The sequence below is a fragment of the Vicugna pacos genome, chromosome 22 (assembly GCF_048564905.1).
Source record: "Vicugna pacos chromosome 22, VicPac4, whole genome shotgun sequence".
Lineage (NCBI taxonomy): Eukaryota > Metazoa > Chordata > Mammalia > Artiodactyla > Camelidae > Vicugna > Vicugna pacos.
The window spans coordinates 25,810,598-25,833,019 of record NC_133008.1 but is presented as its reverse complement, the minus strand read 5'-3'; the positions used below and the strand labels follow the sequence as shown (position 1 = coordinate 25,833,019).

At 52.4% G+C, this 22,422-nt stretch overlaps 1 protein-coding gene across 1 annotated transcript in view; it reads left to right on the top strand.

Moving 5' to 3' along the window:
* Nucleotides 1-19,449, top strand: part of OLFM2 (olfactomedin 2) — a 55,685-nt gene extending 36,236 nt beyond the window's left edge. Inside the window, exons 2-6 of the mRNA XM_015241015.2 lie at nucleotides 14,341-14,490; nucleotides 16,080-16,226; nucleotides 16,473-16,692; nucleotides 17,024-17,130; nucleotides 18,287-19,449. Coding sequence (XP_015096501.2) covers nucleotides 14,341-14,490; nucleotides 16,080-16,226; nucleotides 16,473-16,692; nucleotides 17,024-17,130; nucleotides 18,287-18,964 — 1,302 coding nt within the window. The 3' untranslated portion in view covers nucleotides 18,965-19,449. The remainder of the gene's footprint in view (nucleotides 1-14,340; nucleotides 14,491-16,079; nucleotides 16,227-16,472; nucleotides 16,693-17,023; nucleotides 17,131-18,286) is intronic.
* Nucleotides 19,450-22,422: the final 2,973 nt, after the last annotated feature.

The window sequence follows — 22,422 nt, the reverse complement described above, 5'->3', positions numbered from 1 at the left end:
ATGACCCCTTCAAAGCTCAAAGCCCCTGGATCCACCCAAGAGTGGAAGGGGAGAAGGGAGGAGAGCCCAAGAGAACAGAGCAGAGGGTGTGTGGAAAGTGGGGGAGAAAGAGGGCATCTGGAGGACTCGAGTGTGCAGTGCACAGTCATTCATTTGTTCATTTGTTCGTTTGTTCATTCATTCATTCATGCCTCAATGATGCCAGACTGCTCTGTCCAGCATGTGCTGGTGTTGGGGCCACAGCAGGAAAGAGCACTCACGGCTGGATAGGGCACACAGACACTCACCCAGGCAAAGAAAGTTATCAAATATAAGAATCTTATGAGAGAGAATGGGTAGGGGACTTTGGTGACACTCACAGAAGGGACCCTGACCTTTCTGCAGAGATAGGGGAGGCTTTTCAGAGGTGGTTATGTTTACTCTGAGCCCTGAAGGATGCATAGAGTCTGGAAAGTCCTGGGGTAGCTGGCAGGAGGGTGGCAGAGGAGAAACACCAGCTTCTGTACAGCCCCACAGAACTGGGTCTGTAGTTTCAGCTCTACCACTTAATCTATAGTGCAAGCAGCTTCACCTCCAGGTTAAAAAACATTGTACAAACATTTATTGAGCACCTACTATGTGCCAACTGCTGTTCTAGGCATTGGGAACATGGTAGTGACCAAGATATAAGGTCCTTGTATTCGTACACTTCTCTCCTAGTGGGTTGTACACTGAACCAACCAACAAATGTATTTAGCATGATTTCTGCCATGTCAAGTGCCAGGCAGGGAAACGGGGACTGAAAAGGTCTCCTTTAAGTAGGTAATCAGAGAAGGCTTCCCTGAGGAGGTGACTTTTAAATTTAGCTCTTAACTATGGATCAGAAGGATACAGAATTATCACTGTTCCTTCAAAGACTTACTGTTGTGAGGCATGAACTGGAACAGTTGACTGGAGCAAATGTTCCCTAAGTGTGTAGCTTGATGGTTAAGACAACTTTAGAGAGAGTCACCCTGGTCTCTGAGTCCTGTGGGCTGGTCATTTACCTGGTGTCCCTCGGATCCATTCTTTGCCCTTATCTTGTTCTCATTAACAGAGGGGAGTTGATCTCTGAAAACTATATCTCCCAGATTCCCTTGCTCACTGGCTTCCTGTTAGATTCGGCCAATGGGAAGCCATGGTGGGAGTTGGAGGCAGGAAGAAGAGAGAAGCCAGGGGATTTCTCCCCGTTTCTTTGCTGCAGGCAGTGGCCTCATTGTCCCCTCCTTGGGTCCAGCTCCAGTAACACCGTTTGCCTTGCGAACCCTGCAGCTTCTTACAGTTGCTAATCTTTTGATCATTTCACCTTCCCTGCCTCCCTTGTCCAGCCCTTCTGGCTCCTCCACACCACACACCGCATATTAAATTCCCTCCATGGAACCATCTAGCATGACTTCTGTTCCCCAACAGACTAACTGCACATGAGGCTCTGCCACTTGCCTTTCCTCCCTGGCCTTCAGCTTAGCACACCCCCAACATCACCCAGCTGTTGTGTGTGATACTCTCGGTAGCTGACCTTCGGTAGCTGGTTTGAAGCTCGGTGTGCCTGGGCATTCATTCACCTCCACTATAGTCCTAAGAGCTGGGTGATGCTGTTAGCCCTGTTTTACAGGCAGGAAACGGAGGCACAGAGGGCTCCAAGTCGCTTGCCCAAGGTCACACGGCTAGAAGGTGGCACTAGGAAGTCCCTCACGCACACATCTCTCATGTATAGTGCCTGGCACACGGACAGCACTCGGCAAGGCTGGTGATAATGATCATCATTACATGTGGAGCTGGTCTCTGGTGAGTGCTGGGGCTGGAGGTAATGCTGAAATTCCACCTTGAATGGATGCGGGAGCCGGCGGCCACAATGCGTGCTGATTGAAGGCCCTTCTGGGACCTGCCACCTGGCAGAACAGTCCTTGGGCTCCAGCTGGCTCCTGTCCCAGCCCTGGAGGAGAGGGGGCAAAGGGCCTCGCTACGGCAGCTTTGGCTGGGAGCAGCTGCTCGGTGCTTCGCCAGGATCGATTTCCCTTCAAGTGGCCCATTCTCACTAACAAAGGGCTCTGGTGACCCAGGTGGCTGTCACTGCCCCCTCCCCTCCAAGCGGAGGATGTGCCTCTCGGCTGGAGCTGTTTTCTTTGAGATTCATTTCTTTGAAGGCTCTGGAAAACTCCAAAGGATGGGCCGAGTCGGCCCCGCCACGTACTCACCTGGAGCTTGCTGGTGAACTGCTCTGCCTCTCTGTCTTGCCCGGGCCAGTCCACCCCCAGTGGTCTTCCTGACCAGACCTTTCCTCTGCTCACACATGATTATGGGCTGAACGGTGTCCTCCCCCCACCGCTCCAAATTCATATGTTGACGTCCTCACCCCCGGGACCTCAGAATGTGACTGTATTTGGAGGTAGGGTCTTTGGAGAGGTAATTAAGTTAAAGTGAGGTCATTAGGGTGGGCTCTAATCCAATAGGACTAGTATCCGTGTAAGAAGAGATGATTGGGGGAGAGAGTATAGCTCAGTTGTAGAGCACATGGGTTCTGGGTTCAATCCCCAGAACCTTCATTAGAAAAAAGGTCCTGGGTTCAATCCCCAGAACCTTCATTAGAAAAAAGGTCCTGGGTTCAATCCCCAGAACCTTCATTAGAAAAAAGACCCCCACACTAAACCCTTCTTAAAGAAAAAAGGGAGAGAGATGATTAGGACACGGACACACACGGAGGGATGACCATGTGGAGACACAGGGAGAAGATGGCTGTCTACCAGCTGAGGAGCGAGGGCTCAGGAGAGACCGACCCCGCTGGCACCCGGCCCTCAGACCTGCAGCCTTCAGCACTGTTTCTATTGTCTGATACACGCAACACCCTTCCTGGCTTCCCATCATTCAAGACCCTGTGGGACCAGGCACCTGACTGAGGGTCCCACAGGGAAACATGGCTCCTTCAAAAGGGTTGAGCAAAGAGAATTCAACGAAATGACCATTTTCAGAGGAGTGGGCGGGGCTAAGAGAACAAGCATGTTGCTGCCCTCTCCCCCCACCCCCTACCTGGCCTCAGAGAGGAGAGGAAGCCCCAGCTGGGGGAGAGACTACTGGTTTGCTGGAGCTGCCATAACAAAGTACCACAGATCCGGCAGCTTAAACAACAGAAATTGAATTTCTCATTATTCCAGAGGATGCTAAGTCCAAGATCAAGGTGTTGGCAGGGCTGGTTCCTTCCGAAGGCCTCTCTCCCTGGCTTGTGGATGGCTGTCTTCTCACTCTGTGTGTGTCTGTGTCCTGACCTCCTGATAGTGACACCAATCATATTGGATTAGGGCCCACTCTAATGACCTCATTTAATTATTCCTTTGAAGAGTTTATCTCCAAATAGGTTATGCTTTGAGGTCCTGGGGGGTGAGGACTTCAAAACACAAATTTGGGGTGGAGGGGGACACAGCTCAGCCTGTAACAGGAGGGATACCCAGAGGAGCCACCAGCGTCAGAAGGGGACACAGCCACCCCAAAACCACTGCTTGGCAGGACAGGAACAGGGGAGTCAAAACCCCAGACTCTCTCCCCTGCCCCACCCACCAGTCTCCCTGGCCACTCTCATTGTCTAGACTTCGTGGGAAGCTGGAGAGCAGGGGATTCTGTGAGGCGTGGGCTGCAGGGGGGTGGGGGTGGGGCCAGCCTCCCAGAGCATCAAGCAGGAGTTGGGAGGGAGGATCCGGATGGGCAAACAGAACATCCAGCTCACCTCCTGGCTTCCCAATTTGAGCTTCAGCTCCTCTCTGAACACTGTCAGGTGCTCTTCCTCTGAGAGTAGAATCTTCTCTAGAGCAGGAATCTTTGCCTTGCTTGTTGCTGCAATGTCTCGGGTACCTTGAGCAGCGCCTGGCACAGAGCAGGTGCTCAATAAATATTTTGGGATCCCTTTGCCCACGCCATTCCCTTTGCCTGGAACCCTCAAAACTAGGTTCCGTAGCCAGCCTCTGCCCTTACAGCATCCTGTGCTGCTCCCATCCCGGTCCTGGTCACACTGTTTTATAATCGCCTCTACTTGTCTTTCAAATATCTTAGCTCACTGAGCCCTCAAAACACCAACATTGTCATCACCCTCCTCCCCTTGGCGGAAACCGAGGTGCAGAGACAGGAGCTTGCCCAAGGTAACGCAGAGCCAGGGTTTAATGCAGACTGTCTGGCCCCCGGGTATACTGGGCTGCCTTTCTGTGTTGCCTGTCAGCATCTATTTGCTTATTTTCATGCTGTAATCAATTTTATCACACTCACTGGTATATTACATTGCCGGCGTTAAGCCATTTGAATATATTAACGACAACCTCAATGACATCAGTACTATTCTTAGCTCCATATTACAGCTAGAGAAACGGAGGCCCAGGGTGGCTAAGTCACTTGCCCAAGGTCACACAGCAGAGCTGAGATTGGAACTCAGGTGACCTGGCCCCGGAGTCGGCACCGCAAATGACCATGCTCTGTTGCCTCACCTTGGCTGAAGGAATTGAATGACTGTCTTCAAAACCCTGGAATGTGTGTCCAAGGTAAAGCCAAGTGATAAAAGATTTGGACTTCAGATTAACTTGCCTCCCCCAGGCGCACACACGGAGCCTGTGGAAGTCAGTTTCAGGCGGTGCTGATGCCTGGCTGTCCCCGTGAGTTATTAGCCAGCGGATCAGGGCCCCTGTCACCTCTCGGCCACACTGTCCTACCTTCAAGGCCTCCCTCCCTCCCTCCCTCCAGCCCCAACCTGGCAGCCTCGCTGCCAACACCTCCGTTTTGTGCAGGGGCGTCCCTGGCTCCCGGCATGAAATGCCCGAGCCAGCCACGGAAGATCAATTTCCCCCATGACGACCTTTTCCACGCGCCGACGGATTGATTTCAGGAATCCATCCCCAGTCTGCGTGCCCGGCCCCAGCCGCCCCCACAGCGAGTGCTGATGGCTGCAAATTTATGCCCAGGCCAGAAATTGAATTCCTGTAAGTCGAGAGAAGTGTCGGAAAAGCTCACCCAGGCTCATTTTTACTTCTGACAAACTTCAGGCAAGAGATTAAACCTGGGCCAGTGTCTTCCACCAGCAGGGACCTCGGCAGTGGAGAACTGTGCCTTGACGTGGGCATTTTTTTTCTGACATCCCCTGCCTTCACCTTGGCCTCTCAGGGCTGAGAAAGAAAAACAGACAGATCCACAGGCCTGTGTGGTTAAAGGGAATTCCCATTTCTGACCAGGCTAGTGTTAGGAGCATGTTCTGTGTACCCAAAGGCAGGCCTCTTGGTCCCTGTGGCAAATATTGAGCTATTCAAAGGGATGGGATATAAAGCTTCTAATTCATCTCCGTCACCAGCCAGACCCCTTCCCGGTCCTGAAGCCGACAGCCTCAGCATCTCTGTGAGGTTCTAGTTAAGCCTCCTTGGGCTGTGACAGAGAGGACATCCAAATGTGGATAATTCCAGAGACCCTCAGCCCCACTCCGCCCCCTGCCAGAGGCCAGAGCCCGGGGAGGGAGAAAGAGAGAAACCAAGTGATAGCGCTGAGAAGGAAGAAACCCCGTCTTGCTAGGAAGCTCTTTCTCACTCGCCTTGAAAAATGAGGCATCTGATGCAAATGTGGCTGCTTCTCTTTGGTACCAAAGCCCCTAAATATTAAAGAAATGAATCCTTGATGTCTACAAAGAAAGGATCAAAAACAAGCCTCTCTGAAAGGAGAAGAGCTTTTATTTCGCTGTGAACTTTTCTAGATGTAGCCTCTGGCAGGGCTGCCTGCAGAACACGAAGGATAAAGAAATAGATGATGGCCATTCATGTACTCGTTCATTCAGGAAGGAGCTGTGAAGTAGCTACTGCATGCCAGGCATTGGGCAGGGAGCCAGGGAAGTCTCAGGGAGAAATTAGGACCTGGTTCCTGCCCTTAAAAGCCAGTGGGGCCATTCTACAAAAATCTCTTAACTAATAGTTCTCAAAACTGCCAAGGTCATGAGAAGCAAGGAAAGGCTAAGAAATGATGATAGGCCAGAGGAGTGAAGGAGACGGGACAGCTAATTGCAATGTGGAATCCTGGATGGGATTCTGGACCAGAAAAAGGACATGAGTGGAAAACCTGGGGAAATCCGAATAACGTCTGGAGTTTAGTAGCAGCGATGCACCAGTGCTGGTCTCCTAGCTGTGACAAGTGTATCAGGAGTGTGTAAGATGTTAACAACCAGGGAAATCGGGTGAGGGACATCTGGAAGTTCTCTGTCCTATCCTCATGACTCTTCTGTAAATCTAAAATCATTCAATATTAAAAAGGTTATTTTAAAAATCAGCAGGAGGGGTGGGGGGTATAGGTGAGTGGTAGAGCATGTGCTTGGCATGCATGAGGTCCTGGGTTCAACCCCCATTAAGGAAAAAAAAAAGGCAGCAGGAGACATGGAACAGTTCTAGAACAGTGCAGGTTCCATGTATTGACAGAAAAGCTCCCACCGACTGGGCATCCACAATGTGCCAGGCACCGTGACTGACTTTTGGCATGAACAAATTTACAAAGATTTAGTATTTGTAAAGCAGCTTAGAAAAACATCTTACTTCATTCAGGTTGCTATAACAAAAATACCCTAAATCGGGAGACTAAAGCAACAAACATTTATTTCTCATGGTTTTGGAGGCCAAGAGCAAGGCACCTGCAGATTCAGTGCCCAGTGAGAACCAGATTCCTGGCTCATGGATGGTGTCTTTCCTCTGTGTTCTTACATGGCAGAAGTGCTCAGCGAGTTTCCTTGGGTCTCTTATAAGGGCACTAATCCATCTCCCAAAGGCCCCACCTCCAAATACCATCATATTGGGGATTAGATTTCAGTGTATGAATTTGAGGGAGACAGAAACATCCAGTGTAGAGCACAGAGTTAAATAAAATATAAAACCTGAGGGCGAGGCATCCCATGACTTTTAACCCCATCTCTCTGCAGAGGACACTCAAATATGTATCTGTAGCCAAACCCTCTCTGCTCCTCTCCCCAGCTGCCTACTTGATAATTCCACTTGGATGTGGGCATAAGCATCGTGAACTGAATGTGCCTCAGGCTGGACTCTTGATTTCCATCCCTCCCAACATTTCCTTCCCCCACCCATTCCTCATGGGCTTCTCCTCCAGCCTTCCCCAGCTCAGCAAGGGGAGCCCTTATCCATCCACTCCATTACTAAGGCCCCCAAAGTTGGAGTCATGCTCAACTCCCCTCCTTCCCTTCCACTCCATATCTGGTCCTTTGAATCCTGTGGGCTCTGTCATTAAAACATAGGAATCTACCCATTTGCTGTCCCCATTACATCTACGCTGGTGCAAGCCCTCATCATGGTTCGTTTGGATGACTATGGGGGTGGGCAGCACGTTCAAAGGCCCTGGGGTTATAAAGAGCTCAGGAGACATGGAAGATCTGAAAGGAGACTCGTGAGATTCAGGAGGCTCAAGTGAGAGTTTATTTCCCTCTTAGAGGGGTCTCCTCGACTGGCGTGTCCTTGAGTGCTGGGGAGGGGGAGGAACTTGTGCTTTCTCAAAAATGACTGGAGCGGCCCTTGTACTGTAGCCTCCATGCAGGCCTCTGTCCTACTTTTAGGGCCGTCTGCAGGGAGCCATGGTGGTTCCAAAAGTCAGGGCCACACTCAGAGGGAATGGGCTGTATTTATAAATTCTTGCACAAGGCAAGCCTTGTCCACACCTTCCCTGGACCCTGGGAAGGGTAGTCAGTCAAAAAGAGACCTGTGTGAAATAGACTCATGGGCTAGAAAACAAACTGGTCACCATGGGGGAAAGGGGCGGGAGGGATAGATCAGGAGTTTGGGAGTAATAGAGGAACATTAGTATATATAAAATAGATAAATGACAAGGTCCTACTATATTCAATTCAAGGGAACTATATTCAATTTCTTGTAATGAGCTGTAATGGAAAAGAATCTGAAAAAATATATACATGTGTATGCATATGTATAACTGAGTCTCTTTGCTGGACATCTGAAACTAACATTGTAATTCAACTACACGTCCATAAAAAATGAGAATTAAGCAGGGGATGGTATAGCTTGGTGGTAGAGTGTGTGCTTAGCATGCACGAGGTCCTGGGTTCAATCCCCTGTACCTCCACTAAAAACTAAATAAAAGTAGATAAACCTAACTACTCTCCCAACAACAACAACAACAAACAACAACAAAAAGAATTAAACACACACACACACGAGACCTGTATCTCTTCCCACCTTTCCCAAGAAAGTCTGTTTCATCCATTATTGGTCCACATTGGCACTGTGACACCAGAGCCCAAGACATCCTGGAACGGATGTTGGACTGGGGCTTGCGGGGCGCTTGGGGGGTCTTCTGCCAGGGCCTGGGTAGATTTCGAGGGTGAGAGGTTGTGCAGGCAAATGCTCTGCCGCTGAGCTGTACCCTCTTCTGAGGGTGAGAGGTTGTGTATGCCAACCTGAATAGCCTCTCGGGGCAAGATGTGTTGGAAGGGAATGAATGAATGAATGAATGGACTCACAGTCACCCCTGCCCCCCATCTCATTGCAGCCCCTCCCCTGGCCACAGGTTCTCACGAGCCAATCCCCAGCTGCTCAGGCTATGGGAGGCCCCGGTTCTCCATCTCAGCGTGGGTGAGCTGATATCTTCTTTAAGGCCCGTCAAGTTTATCACTCAGAAGAGATTTGCCCAATTCTTCGAGGTTGGACAGGGCCAGCCTGCTATTATCTCAAGCCCTCCGAAGGGACTCGGTTCCCGTCACGGCTGAGATGTGGCAGACAAGCATGTCCCTGATCATTCATCATGGCCCTTCTGCCATCCCCGCAGTCAGAGGGAAGCCATGGCCGCCTCTGGGCCTGCCTCAGACGATCGGCAGCTTGATCTCAGATGATCCCTCCCTGGGAGAGATGGAAACCAGTTTGGTGGGAGAAAGATAATGCTTGGTGGGTCTGGGAGGGTGTTAGCTCTCTGTCCCACCAGTCGATCAACGTCTAGTCATTCAACAAATGTTCATCATTCCAGGTCCCTGGGGGATTCAGCAATGAGCAAAACAGATAGAACTCCCCCTCCCTATGTTGCTTCCCATCCAGGGGCGGAGGCGGGCTTTGGGCCAGTGGTCACAGCCATGAGGTCCTAATGGCCATCGCGATCAGGTCTTGAGGGAGGACAGGGGAGGAGCAGCGCGGTGATGTAGATTGTGGAGCCAAATGGCTGGTGTTTAAATCCCAGCTCCACTACTTACAGGCTGTGACGCTCTGAGCCCTCTCTCCCCCAGCTTTCTTCACCTATCGAAGGTGGATAATGATCGCGTCTGCCTCCTAGCTTTGTGGTGAGAACTCAGTCAGTTAAAGTATGCAGAGTGCTTAGAACAATGCTTGACAAATAGTAAGAAATAGAAATATTAGGGAAAAAAAGGCACAGGATGCCTTGAGGGGTGGGTGACATGGGGCAGGGACAGTGGAAGCTGCTTTTGGAAGGGACTTGCATGCTTGAACCTTAGAAATGAGGAAGTTAGTCTGGCCATGAGATGGGGTTTTCATGGCATAGGGTCCAGCTGGTGCAAAGGTCTGAAGGTGGGAAAAAGCATGGTGTGGTCCAGGAAAAGCAGGATGACTAGAGGATGGACCACAGCAGACATGGCAGCGTGTGCCTGATTGATTGCCTGTTACACTGAAATAGGACTCCCCTCTACCCAGTCATGTCAAGGAGATGCTCTAGGACAGGAAGCTGGCAGAGCCACGTGGCGGGTGGGACGGAGCAGCGTCTTTGTCCATCTTCTGCAGGACTCGACTCTCTGTCACTCTCTCTGCCATCCGGCTGTCTGTGACTCCTCATCTTCCTGCAGCCTCAGCCTCGGATGCAGCAGACTTTGACCGATTCTTCTAGACCATCTCAGCTCAGTGCCCACACCCAACTCAAACCATGTTGACTTCAGGATGTTGCCAAATCGGCTTTAGGGTGTCATGAAGAAAATAATAATAATAACAAAGACTTCTGTAGCACTAACTACATGCTGGTGACATGCTCACACATATGTGTTACGGGCTCATTCAAGCAACCCTGCAGAATAGGTGCAGTTCTTATGTCCATATTATAGATGAGGAAACAGGCACAGGGGGGTTAAACGGCTCACACCGCAAGTGAGTGATGGAGCCAGGACATAAACCCAGGCAGCCTGACCCTGGGACTCTGCTCTGAAACATCTGGCTCTAACCTACCACCCAAGTAGGAAGAAGAAACATCCGAGTCATTTCGAGTGTAAGGATGTTATCTGGAAAGATGCTGGTGACATCACACAGGCTCCTTTTTGGGAGGACCGTGGGAGAGATCCTTGCCTGTTCTTGGTACTAAAAATAGTTAAGTTTTCTCCTGAGCATCTGGCATGCTTTTGTTTCAGGACACTGGGAGCCGCATAAATGACCAGCTTTCCCTTTTTGAGTTGGCTGCTAAGGAGCTTGGAGCCAAATTTATGGCTCAACCATATGCTGGTTGTTCAGGTTTTTAAGGGATGGGTTTTTCTTAGCCTCGCTTCTGGTTGTACATCCCCACATTTCTCTTTGCTCCTTTTCTCCCTTTCAAAAAAAAAAAAAACTTTAGGGAGGGAGAGTATAGCTAAGTGGTAGAGCTCATGCTTAGCATGCATGAGATCCTAGGTTCAGTCTCCAGTACCATCAGTGAAAAATAACTAAATCAATAAATGTAATTACCTCCCCCCAAAACATTTTAAAAGCCAAAAACAAAAAAGCCCATTAAAAAATCTTTTGAGAGGGAAAAAAATCTTCACAAGAACAATAAATGTTTATTGTGGAAAACTTAGGAGGTAAATTTGAAGATGGTGATAAAAATCCATGCTAGTCCTCAATTTTAGTGGCTGCATAGTATTCCCCTCTGTAGATGCACTTTAAGTGTTTAAATCGAGCCCTCTATTGGCAGACGACTAGAGGGGAAAAAATTCCAGTTGTTCAATTTTCAACAGCACTTTAATGAGCTTTCTTGTAGCAACTGAGTGCTTGTCCACACGATTTCCCTGGGCTAAATTTTTTTAAAATTTTATTTATTTATTTTCTTAATGGTGGTACTGGGGATTGAACTCAGGACATTGTGCATGCTAAGCGTGCACTATACCACTGAGCTATCCCCTCCCCACTGGACTTAAATTCTTAGACTCAGATTGGCTGGCTTAAATGGAAATGCAGAAGCCTTAAAGCTTTGGCTCTGGATTGGCAGAATGCCCTCCAGAAACATCTAATTCCTGCTCTTCTATTTAATTGGAGCTATCGTGTGGTATTTTACATATCCTTGTAAACCACTTGGAGTCTTCTCTGGAACAAGGCAGGGAACAAATAAATATATGAGCCCCAAGCCACTTCTGCTTCCTGATTAAATTATCCAGTCTCAAACGCAATAATATCCTTGACTTATTAAGAAGCAGCCGCTTGCTCTGTTCCTGTTGGCTAATCCCCGATAGCCAGTGCTTAACTGTTGGCTGCCCCTGGGATCCTGTAGCAATCCCTCTGCCCCCAGAAGAACCAGGAATTGTTTTTTGAACCAAGACGTAGGTGGCGGAGCTGCAGGCTGAGCCCGTGATCCCAGATGCAGCAGAAAGAAAAACTTTTCCTGGGTGTCTCATACTCAGTCAATCCTGGACCTGTTACACAGACTGCTGCTTAATTGGGGCAGCAGCCTGGGTGAAAGGATTTGAAAACTCCCAGCCAGAAAAGACAATTTGAGGAAAAGCTCCTTGAGTGCAGAGCTTACCCACTGAGAGCCCATTAGCAGGAATATTAAACTTGGACCCAGCAGCTTGGCCAAGAGAGTGGCTGGCTTCCCCAGGGTACTGGACACATCCGAGGTGAGACAGGCCACCAGACCAGAGGTGTCTGTACCTGGTGAGCTGCTGGGCTCTCACACCGGCTGTTACAAAGCTTTTCCTTAGTTAGGGGCGTTCTCTGTCCCTAGTTCTGTGACCTCCAAGAATTCATGACTTGGGTTCCAAGCTAAATACAGTCTGGGAGAGCTGGCATTTGGAATCTCAAACAGTGAGCCTTCCAGGACATTCCAACGGTTCCCGGGGACATGAACTTGACTGTGCATTTGAACTTGAACCTGATGGGCAAAACTCAGGCTCTCTCTGCCGCACTGAGATTTAGCAACTAAACCCCAGGCATTTAATTACACTACTGCAGAGAACACTCTGGCGAGGTGCATTCGACGCAGACAATTATTTTAGGAAAACCGTGGAGACCTTCTCTCCACACCACTTAAATCTTGCTTCTCTTTTACAATTCAGTATTTCATATGTTGAGAGAAAATGGCTTGTTTGCTTCAGAGGGCACGCTATGAAATGTAGGAAGGCGACGTTAATTATGCTGAACTGCACAAATGAGAATCTCCCGGGGGGTTCTGTCCAAATTGCTTGGGGATCAGAGCCAGGGGAGCACAGATGGAGCCACCCAGACTCCTGTTCATGGTTTTGTTTTTTGTTTTTTGTTTTTTAAGAAATGTATGTGTCATAAAAAAAAAAAAAGATGACTCGAGTTCTGCACTCACCCAGAACCAAGAGGGGAGGCATTCCCGGGTCGCCCTTCTTGTCTTGGGCCATTGTTCTTGTCTTAGGTCTGGCCTCGTCAGAAGTGGAGCTGGAGGAGGGGAGGGGAGGTGAGTGCAGGTGTTCAGCTGAGAGGTGGCCCCAGGAGGAACCAGTGGGAAAGGGAGACGGGAAGGGAAGGAAGCCCGTGGGGGATTTGGTGCCTGCTGAGGGGCAGAGTGTCGTTGTGGGCACCTAAGCACAGGCCCCAGTGGGCTCCCCTGGGAACCTGCGCGCACCTCGGAGTTCTCCCACCAGAGGCGGGAGTTGATCACTAACTCCTCCTATGGGGACTGCCGGGGGCGGGGGGCGCTTCTGCCTGCCTGGTGCAAAGGCAGAGCGGGCTCCAGCAGAGAAAGCCCTGGGCTGTGGGGGATCCCGGGCGTTCTGCAGAAAGGCTGGAGAGGCGTGAGTGCTGGCTCCCCTGGGATGGCTCTTCCGCGCAAGGGAGGCTGGGAAGGTGAGTGACTGCATTCCTCCACGGGGGCGACGGGGACTTGTAAAGAGGGGGTTCCCTCAACCCCAGAAGTGTGTACAGAAGGTGCCGAGAATGACTAACGACAATAGATTCAGGTGGCGTTCATGAGTTGTCTATTTTCCTTACAAATTAGTGGAGGAGTCAGCTCATCTGTACGAGGCTATCGCTTGCTCACATTCCAATGAGCTTTAAAAAATAAAAATAAAAAAGGCTTTATTGAGTGGGAGTGAAAAAGGTGGGCTAGTAGCTGGAGTCTCTGGGATTGCTTGTAACTCACACCTGGCGTATCTCTGCTCCAGCTCCTGGGAACAGCCTCTGCTTGGTGATAAGCAACAGCTGTGCAAAGGACCAATTCTTGTGGGGGCTTTGTTTCTCTGTAAAAACACTTGTGGTTTTATCAGAATTTCTTCCCCATCTTTAGGAATGAATTTTTGAATAGTACAGAATCTTGTATGTCCCACCTCTTCAGTCACCACCCATCATCGCTTGCCTGGACTAGTGGGGCTCCCACCCTCACCACACACACCCCAGTCTGTTCACCCCACAGCAGCCAGAGGGTGCCTGTGAACACCTTAGTCATGTCCTGTCCATCCTCTGTTCAGAACCGTCTGTGGCTCCCACCTCACTCAGAGCAAAAATTCAGTGTCCTCCCCATGGCACATAAGCCCTGCTCTCCTATCCCTCCTTGTCCTCATCACCCTCCCCCCGACTTTTTCCCTTGTTCACCCTGTTCTAGCCACACTAGCCTCCTCCATGTTTTCCAAACACACCAGGTATGGTCCTGCTTCAGGGCCTTTGCACATGCTGTTTTCGCTGCCTGGAACATCTTTCCCCAGATATCTTCATGGCTCCTTCCTCACCTGCTTCAGAGTTGTGCTTACTGGACCTCAAGGTACTTCCAGAGCCCATATGTGACTGTGGGCCAGGGAAGCAGACAGGGAGGTCCAGGTCTGCGAGTCAGTATGAGTCCAATTCTACGTTTTCACAGTGATCATGGAGGCAGCGTTGTGTGTGTGTACAGATGTGTGTGAGAGAATGAATTCCTGTCTCATGGAAGGGCTCAACTCCCACAATTCCTTGCTGTGTTCCTTAGCCCCTTGTACTTATCATCTGTAAAACAGAGCTCCCTAAGGAGGGATGGAGATCACACACGTCTTGCACTCAGTACGTGGTCTGGCACATTCCAAGACTCCAGCAAAGGGCATCTGTCATTTCCCTGGGGCCCCCTTCCTCCCCTAGAGGTGATGGGGCGAATACTCCATTGGGTTCCCACTGTCTGGCCCTGACCTCCCCACAGACCCTCTTCCAAAGCCCAGAGGAAGGCTGGCAGCTGTACACATCGGCCCAGGCTCCGGATGGAAAATGCATCTGCACGGCCGTGATCCCTGCGCAGAGCACCTGCTCCCGCGACGGCCGGAGCCGGGAGCTGCGGCAGCTGATGGAGAAGGTAAGAATCTCCCGGTCTCCCTCTGAAAGCCTCCCAATTCCCACCCTGCCCTCTGCCCCCATCCAGGTCAGCCGGGGCCAGATCCAGCCTCACGGATTATTCAGAGCTGGCGAAGAACCCAGCTCCCCTCCGGGCAGATGTTTTAGTCAATATCTGTTCAATGCTTCTTTGGAGGAGAAACTGAGCGCCGAGTGGGGACAGAGGAGGAGAACCCCAGTGACAGCACCCGAGTCTCTCGTGTGTGATCTCCGGCCCCACCCTGCACTCAGCCAGACTCATCTGCTAAGAAGGGTCTCATCTCCCATCCCAAGAGGCTTATATAAAGATTCCTTCCCCTTCTGATCCTGGTCGATAGAAAATGGTCCCCATTCAATACATTCCCAAAGATATTTCGGTGCCCTTTACAGACTAACTGCTGTCCTTTGCCACTACCCAGCTGAACTGCCCATTAGTTAGCTCTAATATCTCAGTTGAAAGGGACCAGAGACCTTCCACCGTCATCCTGTAGAGAAGGAAAGCTGGAAGCTGTTCCAGAAAACAGACAGGACACTTGTTGGCACTGGAGTCTCCCACCCATTAACTCTGTAGGATCCTGCCTTGCCCGTGACACCAGAATTGCTTTCCGCAACAGTCTGTAGTGTCCCCTGAGTAATGACAATGGCTATAAGAATGTTCTGTGGCATCCAGGGTGGGTATCAGGTTGTCGGCTTTCTGAGAACTTCCAAGTGTCATGTGAGCAATGGTGCAGGAACGTCTGTGTATTTCAACATGCAGCCAGTGCTGTCTCTGAGGTCGCCTTGGCAAGGTGGAGGTGGGAGCTAGAGGACCCGTCAGGATTAGGAGAGGCCGGAGCAAGTGAATTTCCATTCCCTCATTTAGCCGAAAAGTATTTATTGAGCACCTAGTATTTATTGAGCACTCAGCTGTGGACACACCAGACACTAGATTTGCCTCTGAGGATCACACCTAGAGAAGGAAGATAAATAAGAATGTTGCAGGTCGTAGCCCTAGCTGGGAAGAAGAGAACCACGTCAAGAGGGGGGAATGAGCAGCTGCTGGAGGCAGAGTGGTCCAGGAAGGCTACTCTGAGGAGGTGGTGCTAGAACTGAGACATGAAGGATGAGGAAGAGCCCGCCATGTAAAGATGAGGGGAAACTCCAGGTAGAGGGATCAGCAAGTGCAAAGGCCCTGAGGACAGAAGAAGCTTCGAGTCTGAGAGTAAAGCTGGGATGGTGGTTGGGGTGGATGAACACGGAGAGATGGCAGGCGAGGAGGCAGGACCAGCCCGCAGGGTCTGCAGGGAAAGGGGATCCAACTGTCCTTTTGAAAATCTCCCTCTGGCTGCCGTGTGGAGAACTGAGCGCCGGGGACCAGGTTGAAGGCAGGGAGGAGGGGAGAAGTGGGAGCTGGTGGTGGCCAGACCAGGCAGTAGCGATGGGTGGATTGAGCGAGCAATTGGGAGGTTGCTGGTGTGGTCAGGGGAGGAGAAGTTGGTTGGGTGTTTGGCCTCTGGCCTGGCCTGGCTTTGTCTGTGGCATCTCGGGGGCAGGGACAGGAGTCTGGCTCTCCCTAACCCTCCCAGTTCCTAGGTTCAGAACGTCTCCCAGTCCATGGAGGTCCTTGAGTTGCGGACGTACCGTGACCTCCAGTACGTGCGCAGCATGGAGACCCTCATGCGGAGCCTGGATGCTCGGCTCCGGGTGGCCGACGGGTCCCTCTCGGCCAAGAGCTTCCAGGTGGGTCCTTCTGGGTTCAGGTCAGAGGTCAAAGGAAGAACTGGGATCAATGCCCATTAGTTCTGAGAGCAAGGTCATGTGTAAGAAGGACCAAGGGTTGGCTGGGATCTAGGGTCCAGTGTGGGCGAAATGTCCAACTAGGTGTGCATCAGAGATAAGGGATGAAGTTATGGGTCGAAGGCTGGGGTCAGGTTTGGGTGACCGGTCAGGGGTCGGGACCAGCGAGGGTTCCATCTTGGTGAGCAGGAGCTGAAGGACAGAATGACGGAGCTGTTACCCCTGAGCTCGGTCCTGGAGCAGTACAAGGCAGACACGCGGACCATCGTGCGCCTGCGGGAGGAGGTGAGGAATCTCTCCGGCAGCCTTGCAGCCATCCAGGAGGAGATGGGTGCCTACGGGTATGAGGACCTGCAGCAGCGGGTGATGGCTCTGGAGGCCCGGCTCCACGCCTGCGCCCAGAAGCTGGGTATGCCTTGATGTTTGACCTTGACCCCTGACCTCCATGTCCACCCCCAATATCTTCTGTGTACCCAGGGCATGGTTTTGACCTCTAACTTCTAAACTTTGACCCTTAACATCCCCATCCAAGGCCAAAAATAGACCCAGAAGCTGGAAATGGCCCCGACCCTACAGTTCTAGTTCCTCACCCCCAGCTTAACTCCACCTTGGGACCAGTTCTGGATCTTCCCTCATCTTTGGTCCCAACGCTTCAGTTTGATCACACCATTTTCCCTTTGCCCTGCCTCCCTCGGGCTCTTCCCATCCCTCACCCTCATGACCCTGTTCCTGCCTCCCAGGCTGTGGGAAGCTGACTGGGGTCAGTAACCCCATCACCATTCGGGCCATGGGGTCCCGCTTCGGATCCTGGATGACCGACACGATGGCCCCAAGTACGGACAGCCGGGTGAGTGACTGGGCCCACCCCAGGGGTCAGGACCCGGGGGAGACATGGGCTGAGGCTTCCCATAAGTGCCCAGTGATGCCACATCAGTGATTATCCTGTAGCCCGAAGTGTCCTAGGATCTCCAGGGCCCTTGGAGCCCCCTTGACTGTCTAGTGACCACCAAGTGACCAAGAACTTTCCAGCCCTGTGAATCCCCAAGTCGGCTGGCCTCCAATGACTGTAGACTAATGGTTGCTAATACTACTGAACGGCTCCCAGTGACCCCTGACCTCGAAGTAACTGCCAGTGACTGGGGCCTTCCCAGGGACTGAGATCTACCAGCACCACCAGTGACCTTTGAAATTCCAGCGGCCTCCATGGTCACAAATGCCTGTCACCTCTGACCCACAGGAACCGTCCGTGAACTGCCCAGTGACTATCCTAGTTACTGGCATTGGTCACTGGGCAGAGTGCCAGAGGCTGGAGGCAGTAAACAGCCACGACCCACCATGTCTGGCCGCCCAAGCATCACGGGGGTTTAACCAAGTGGTTAAAGCTTGGGCTTGGGAATCAGACTTCCTGCGTCCACCAGTTCTTAGCTAGGGAAACTTGGGCCGGTTCCTCAAGGTCTTAGAGCCTCAGTTTCCTCATCTTCACAATGGCTGTGATAATGCCAGCATTTAAGTCCTTAAGTCTTAGCCCAGTAAGTAGCACTCGTAAGGGCGCTCACAAGTGCTGATTAATACAGGACAGTGACTGGTGATGACGGAGAGGATGATGATGACATGCCAGTCGCCTTGTGCTTACGGGGATTACCATGCGCGGCCAATTCAAATGGCCTCTTATCGCCCGAGGGCAGTCCAGTGACTAACCATCCAATAGCCAATGACCAGCACATCCCAGGGCCCAGTGAGTCACCAGGGGCTGCAATTTCCCTGCTTCTTGGGGATCAAGCATCATCCTCTGAGTGTCTGTTTCGAGACCAGTGGCACTCCCTGACCACATGGCCCCAGTCACCAGGGCTGTGCCTGAGCATGAATGGTCGCTGGACGTCCAGGGACTGAGTAACGGCCACTTAGTGACTGTTGACCCCTCGTGACCCCGTGACTCCTGAGCGGTTGCTGGGACCTCTGGGTCACTGGCCGTGGCCCGCCAGTGACCAGTGGTTCTCTTGTAGGTCTGGTATATGGATGGTTATTACAAGGGCCGGCGGGTCCTGGAGTTCCGCACCCTGGGAGACTTCATCAAAGGCCAGAACTTTATCCAGCACCTGCTGCCCCAGCCGTGGGCAGGCACGGGCCACGTGGTGTACAACGGCTCCCTGTTCTACAACAAGTACCAGAGCAACGTGGTGGTCAAGTACCACTTCCGCTCGCGGTCCGTGCTGGTGCAGCGGAGCCTCCCGGGGGCCGGCTACAACAACACCTTCCCCTACTCCTGGGGCGGCTTCTCGGACATGGACTTCATGGTGGACGAGAGCGGGCTCTGGGCCGTGTACACCACCAACCAGAACGCGGGCAACATCGTGGTCAGCCGGCTGGACCCGCACACCCTCGAGGTCCTGCGCTCCTGGGACACCGGCTACCCCAAGCGCAGCGCCGGCGAGGCCTTCATGATCTGCGGCGTGCTCTACGTGACCAACTCGCACCTGGCCGGGGCCAAGGTCTACTTCGCCTACTTCACCAACACGTCCAGCTACGAGTACACGGACGTGCCCTTCCACAACCAGTACTCCCACATCTCCATGCTGGATTACAACCCCCGGGAGCGGGCCCTCTACACCTGGAACAACGGCCACCAGGTGCTCTACAACGTCACCCTCTTCCACGTCATCAGCACCGCCGGGGACCCCTAGGGGCTGCCGTGGCCCAGGCTGCCTGCCACACGAGGGCCGCCGGGGGCCCTTTCTACTCTGCCTGTGTCCCTTCGAGTTTCTCTTTCCGTCTGTGGTGCCCTCTCTCTCCCTCCTCGCTCCTCCTGTACTATTTTTTTCTCTCCTCCTTTGTGCCGAGCTTTCGTTCTCTGCCTCTGTATTTCTATCAGTGCATTTTCTCAACTCCTTTACTGAGCTCTGATTTTGATACTTCACTCTGTCCTTCTGCCTTTTTATTGTCCCTTTGCCTCCTTCTTTTTATTGATCTGACTCTCCAGCTCTCTGTCCCTCTCTCTGCCTGTCTCTCTTTCCTCCCTCCCCTCTTTGCATCCCACCCAGTCCCTCTCCTCCTCGCTCCACGTCCCCTCCTGCCCACCCAAGGAGTTGAGTGCATGAATCTTACTTTCTTTTTTATTTCCACTTTTTCTCTCCGGGGGGCTGGAATAAATGGGACCTTTGACATTTGATGTTTCGGTTGCTCTGTGTGTCTGTAAGGGGCCGAGGAGGCCAGGTGGAGGGTGAGTCTGAGGTAGGAGGCCCATCCCAGCCGGGTCCCCTTGCCCCAGGCCACGAGCCTTGTGAACCGGAACAGGCAAACCCAGCCTTGGAGGGTGGCGAGTGGGGGCCATGGCAGGGCAAGCCCTTTGGGGAGACAGGCGAGGAGACCCGACCCCAAACTGGTTCAGTCGAAAACAATTCAAAGCAACCTGATCCAGACAACGGAGAATTCTATCACAATGATGAAGGTTGGCCTCAAATGAATATTGTCACCAGTTTTTTCCACTCATGATCACACTGGTGCATCACCAGCCCATCTGGCAACTTTTAAAATGGGTTTTAAACAATTTGGCTGCTTTTAAGAATTTGGGCATGGCGGGTAGGACACGGAAGAGGTTTTCCTTTTGCTTCTCTTTTTGGCTTTTTAATTTCAAAATTGTTTTCTATGCATTGCACCTGTTCTGTGTTAGATCATCACAAAAAGGTAGGAGTGATCTGAAGGGGTGCTGGGTGTCTTCCACTGGACACACCCCCATCCCACGCCCGGGCTTGGGCAGGGACAGGCCCCAATACAGGGACCAGCCTGGAGACCAGAGCTCCTGGAGGGGAAGGACGGCAAAGCTAGGACGTGAAAGAGCCAGGAAGAGATGGAAGAAGTAAGCAGAGGCCAAGTCCTCGGAGCCATGGCGATGTGACTTTGGCAGGGTGAGAAGGGTGGCTGGGGAGCTGGCAGCGGTGAGGGGAGTTCCCAGAAGGGGAAGGACCAAAGGAAGGCTTTATTTTAGCCAGATCCCTGGTGGCCTGGGGGAGACAAACTGCAAGGAGGGGTCGGGGAGAGTCACCTCTGGAGCGGTGGCCGGGAACAAAGGTAGTGCCGACCACACCCCCACCCCAATCTCCAGCAGGAAACATTGTGCAGAGAGCCCCACCGGCCCAGACCCCACCCTGCTAAGGCCACGGAGGAGGCCAAGCCCTCCTCTGGGAGGAGACCTCCCTCCCTGTCTCCCCATCTCTAATGAATGGCCTCCTTGATTAAACCATCTCTGCTCCGTGCTGGCATTTCTGGGAACTTGGGACGATGGGGCCATATTGCTAACGAAACCCATGAATAATAAATGCAGCCGCCTAATGCATTCATTTAAAACCAATTTTTAAAGAAATCGTCAAGAAAAGCAATTAATTTCCATTTAAATTAACAAGTTTGACATTGAAAAGAATCGATTCTTGGATAAGCACTTTGAGAGGCCCTTGGCTCTGTATCTGCTTTTTTTAAGAAAAAGACACAGAGCTGGGGTACCTAGAACATCTGCAGCCCATGTCTCCACTATGTGCTGGGCACCGAACAGATGCCTGCAGGCGCTGGCTTCGTAACTGCCCCTTCCTTCTCTCTCTCTCCCCCCGCCCCCCCCCCCCCCAAATGCACACACAGGCAGGTCCAGCCCTCCTAATACTTCTGCTTTGGTGACTTTTGTTCCAAGGAATGGGCCAGGACCTGCCAACTGCGTGTGTCCCTACTCCGACTTCCCCTCTTGTGGCCGTGCACCTGGCTGCATTGGGGAAGCTTTGTAGCCCGCCCCCTGGCAGTGCCCACGTTACCCCGAGCCGCAGTGACCGGCTCCAGGCCTACCGCTCGGTTGCAGAAGCCTGAGCCAGTGCGCAGGACAGAAGAGTGGAAACCAGCTCCCGGGGGTGGAGTTTGGGCCAGGAGGTGCCAGATCCGTGACCTAGACTGTGCTGTCACTGACCTGAAAACCTGGGATTCATGGCCCCACTTCTGGGCAGGAGGGGGTGGGGGGTGGAGCCAGTGAGGGAATCACGGATGGTGATTGGGCTCTGCGGACATGTTTATCTAAAGGCGACGTTCTTTAATGTTTGGGTTTTGGCCGCTGCACAGCCAGACAAAGGAAGAGGGAGGTCTGTGGAGGCTGGCGGTCAGGTTCAGACGGGGGGCACTCCCAGGGTCACACAGGACAGACAGCTAGCCACATGGGCACACACATGCCCAGGCAGACACACACACGCATACACACACATGCCCAGTGACAGGGCACAAAGGCAATTTGCCTGCCAGCCCCGCACAGGAAAACGCACCCTGCCTCCACCACCCTTTCTTCCCTGGCAGCATCTCAGTCTCCCGGGAGCCCAGAGAGACCTTCCCTGGGCCTTTGGTTTTGAGAGTTGGGTACAGGCTCCTCTCTGGTGGCTCCTTCGCCTTGGAGCAGAACCCCACAAACCCTCCCCGCCCCCGGGACTCATTTCTGATCCTTCCCAGAGGCTGCGTGGGACCAGGAGTGATGCATTGCTCCCCTAACCCAACAGAAGGGCTGGTGCAGACAGTGGGGCTGCTGCCTGTCTTGTGGCCCCCACAGGCGATGGGAGAAGATTCTGTCTGGAGGTGCAGCCAAACAGCCACTCTCCCCAGCCCACCAGGGCTGGGAAGAAACTCATTAAACCTTCCTAATGACAAACACTCCAGCAGGCGGCAGGCAGAGAGCGATTGCTCCGGAAACTGGCCAGATGGGAGACGGCCCAGGTGACTGTTTATGAGACTCAGGACTTTATTAGAGACTCATCTTTGGGGGGAGGGGAGGCTCCCTCGGGGTCAGGCCAAGCAGGGCTTTATTTTACTCAGGTCCCCAAGCCCTGCTAGCTCGCCACGCCCGTGATCTGGGCTGGTCCCCATTAAGTGAGGGGCAGGGAGGCATAACCGACTCTCTAACGGACCCACAAACCCCTGGATTGAACTCTGAGCCCCGAGCCCAGGCCCTGGCCCAGGGGCAGCTTTGAGGTGATGGAGAACATGAGGGCCACATGCACCACCCCCAACAGAAGAGGAGGGAAAGCTCACCACCTCCTCTGCACCTGCCACAGGATTCCCTCTGCTCCTTGACAGCCCCTTCCCCCGCCATGTTCCAGCGCAGGGCCTCCCTCCCTCCCAGGGC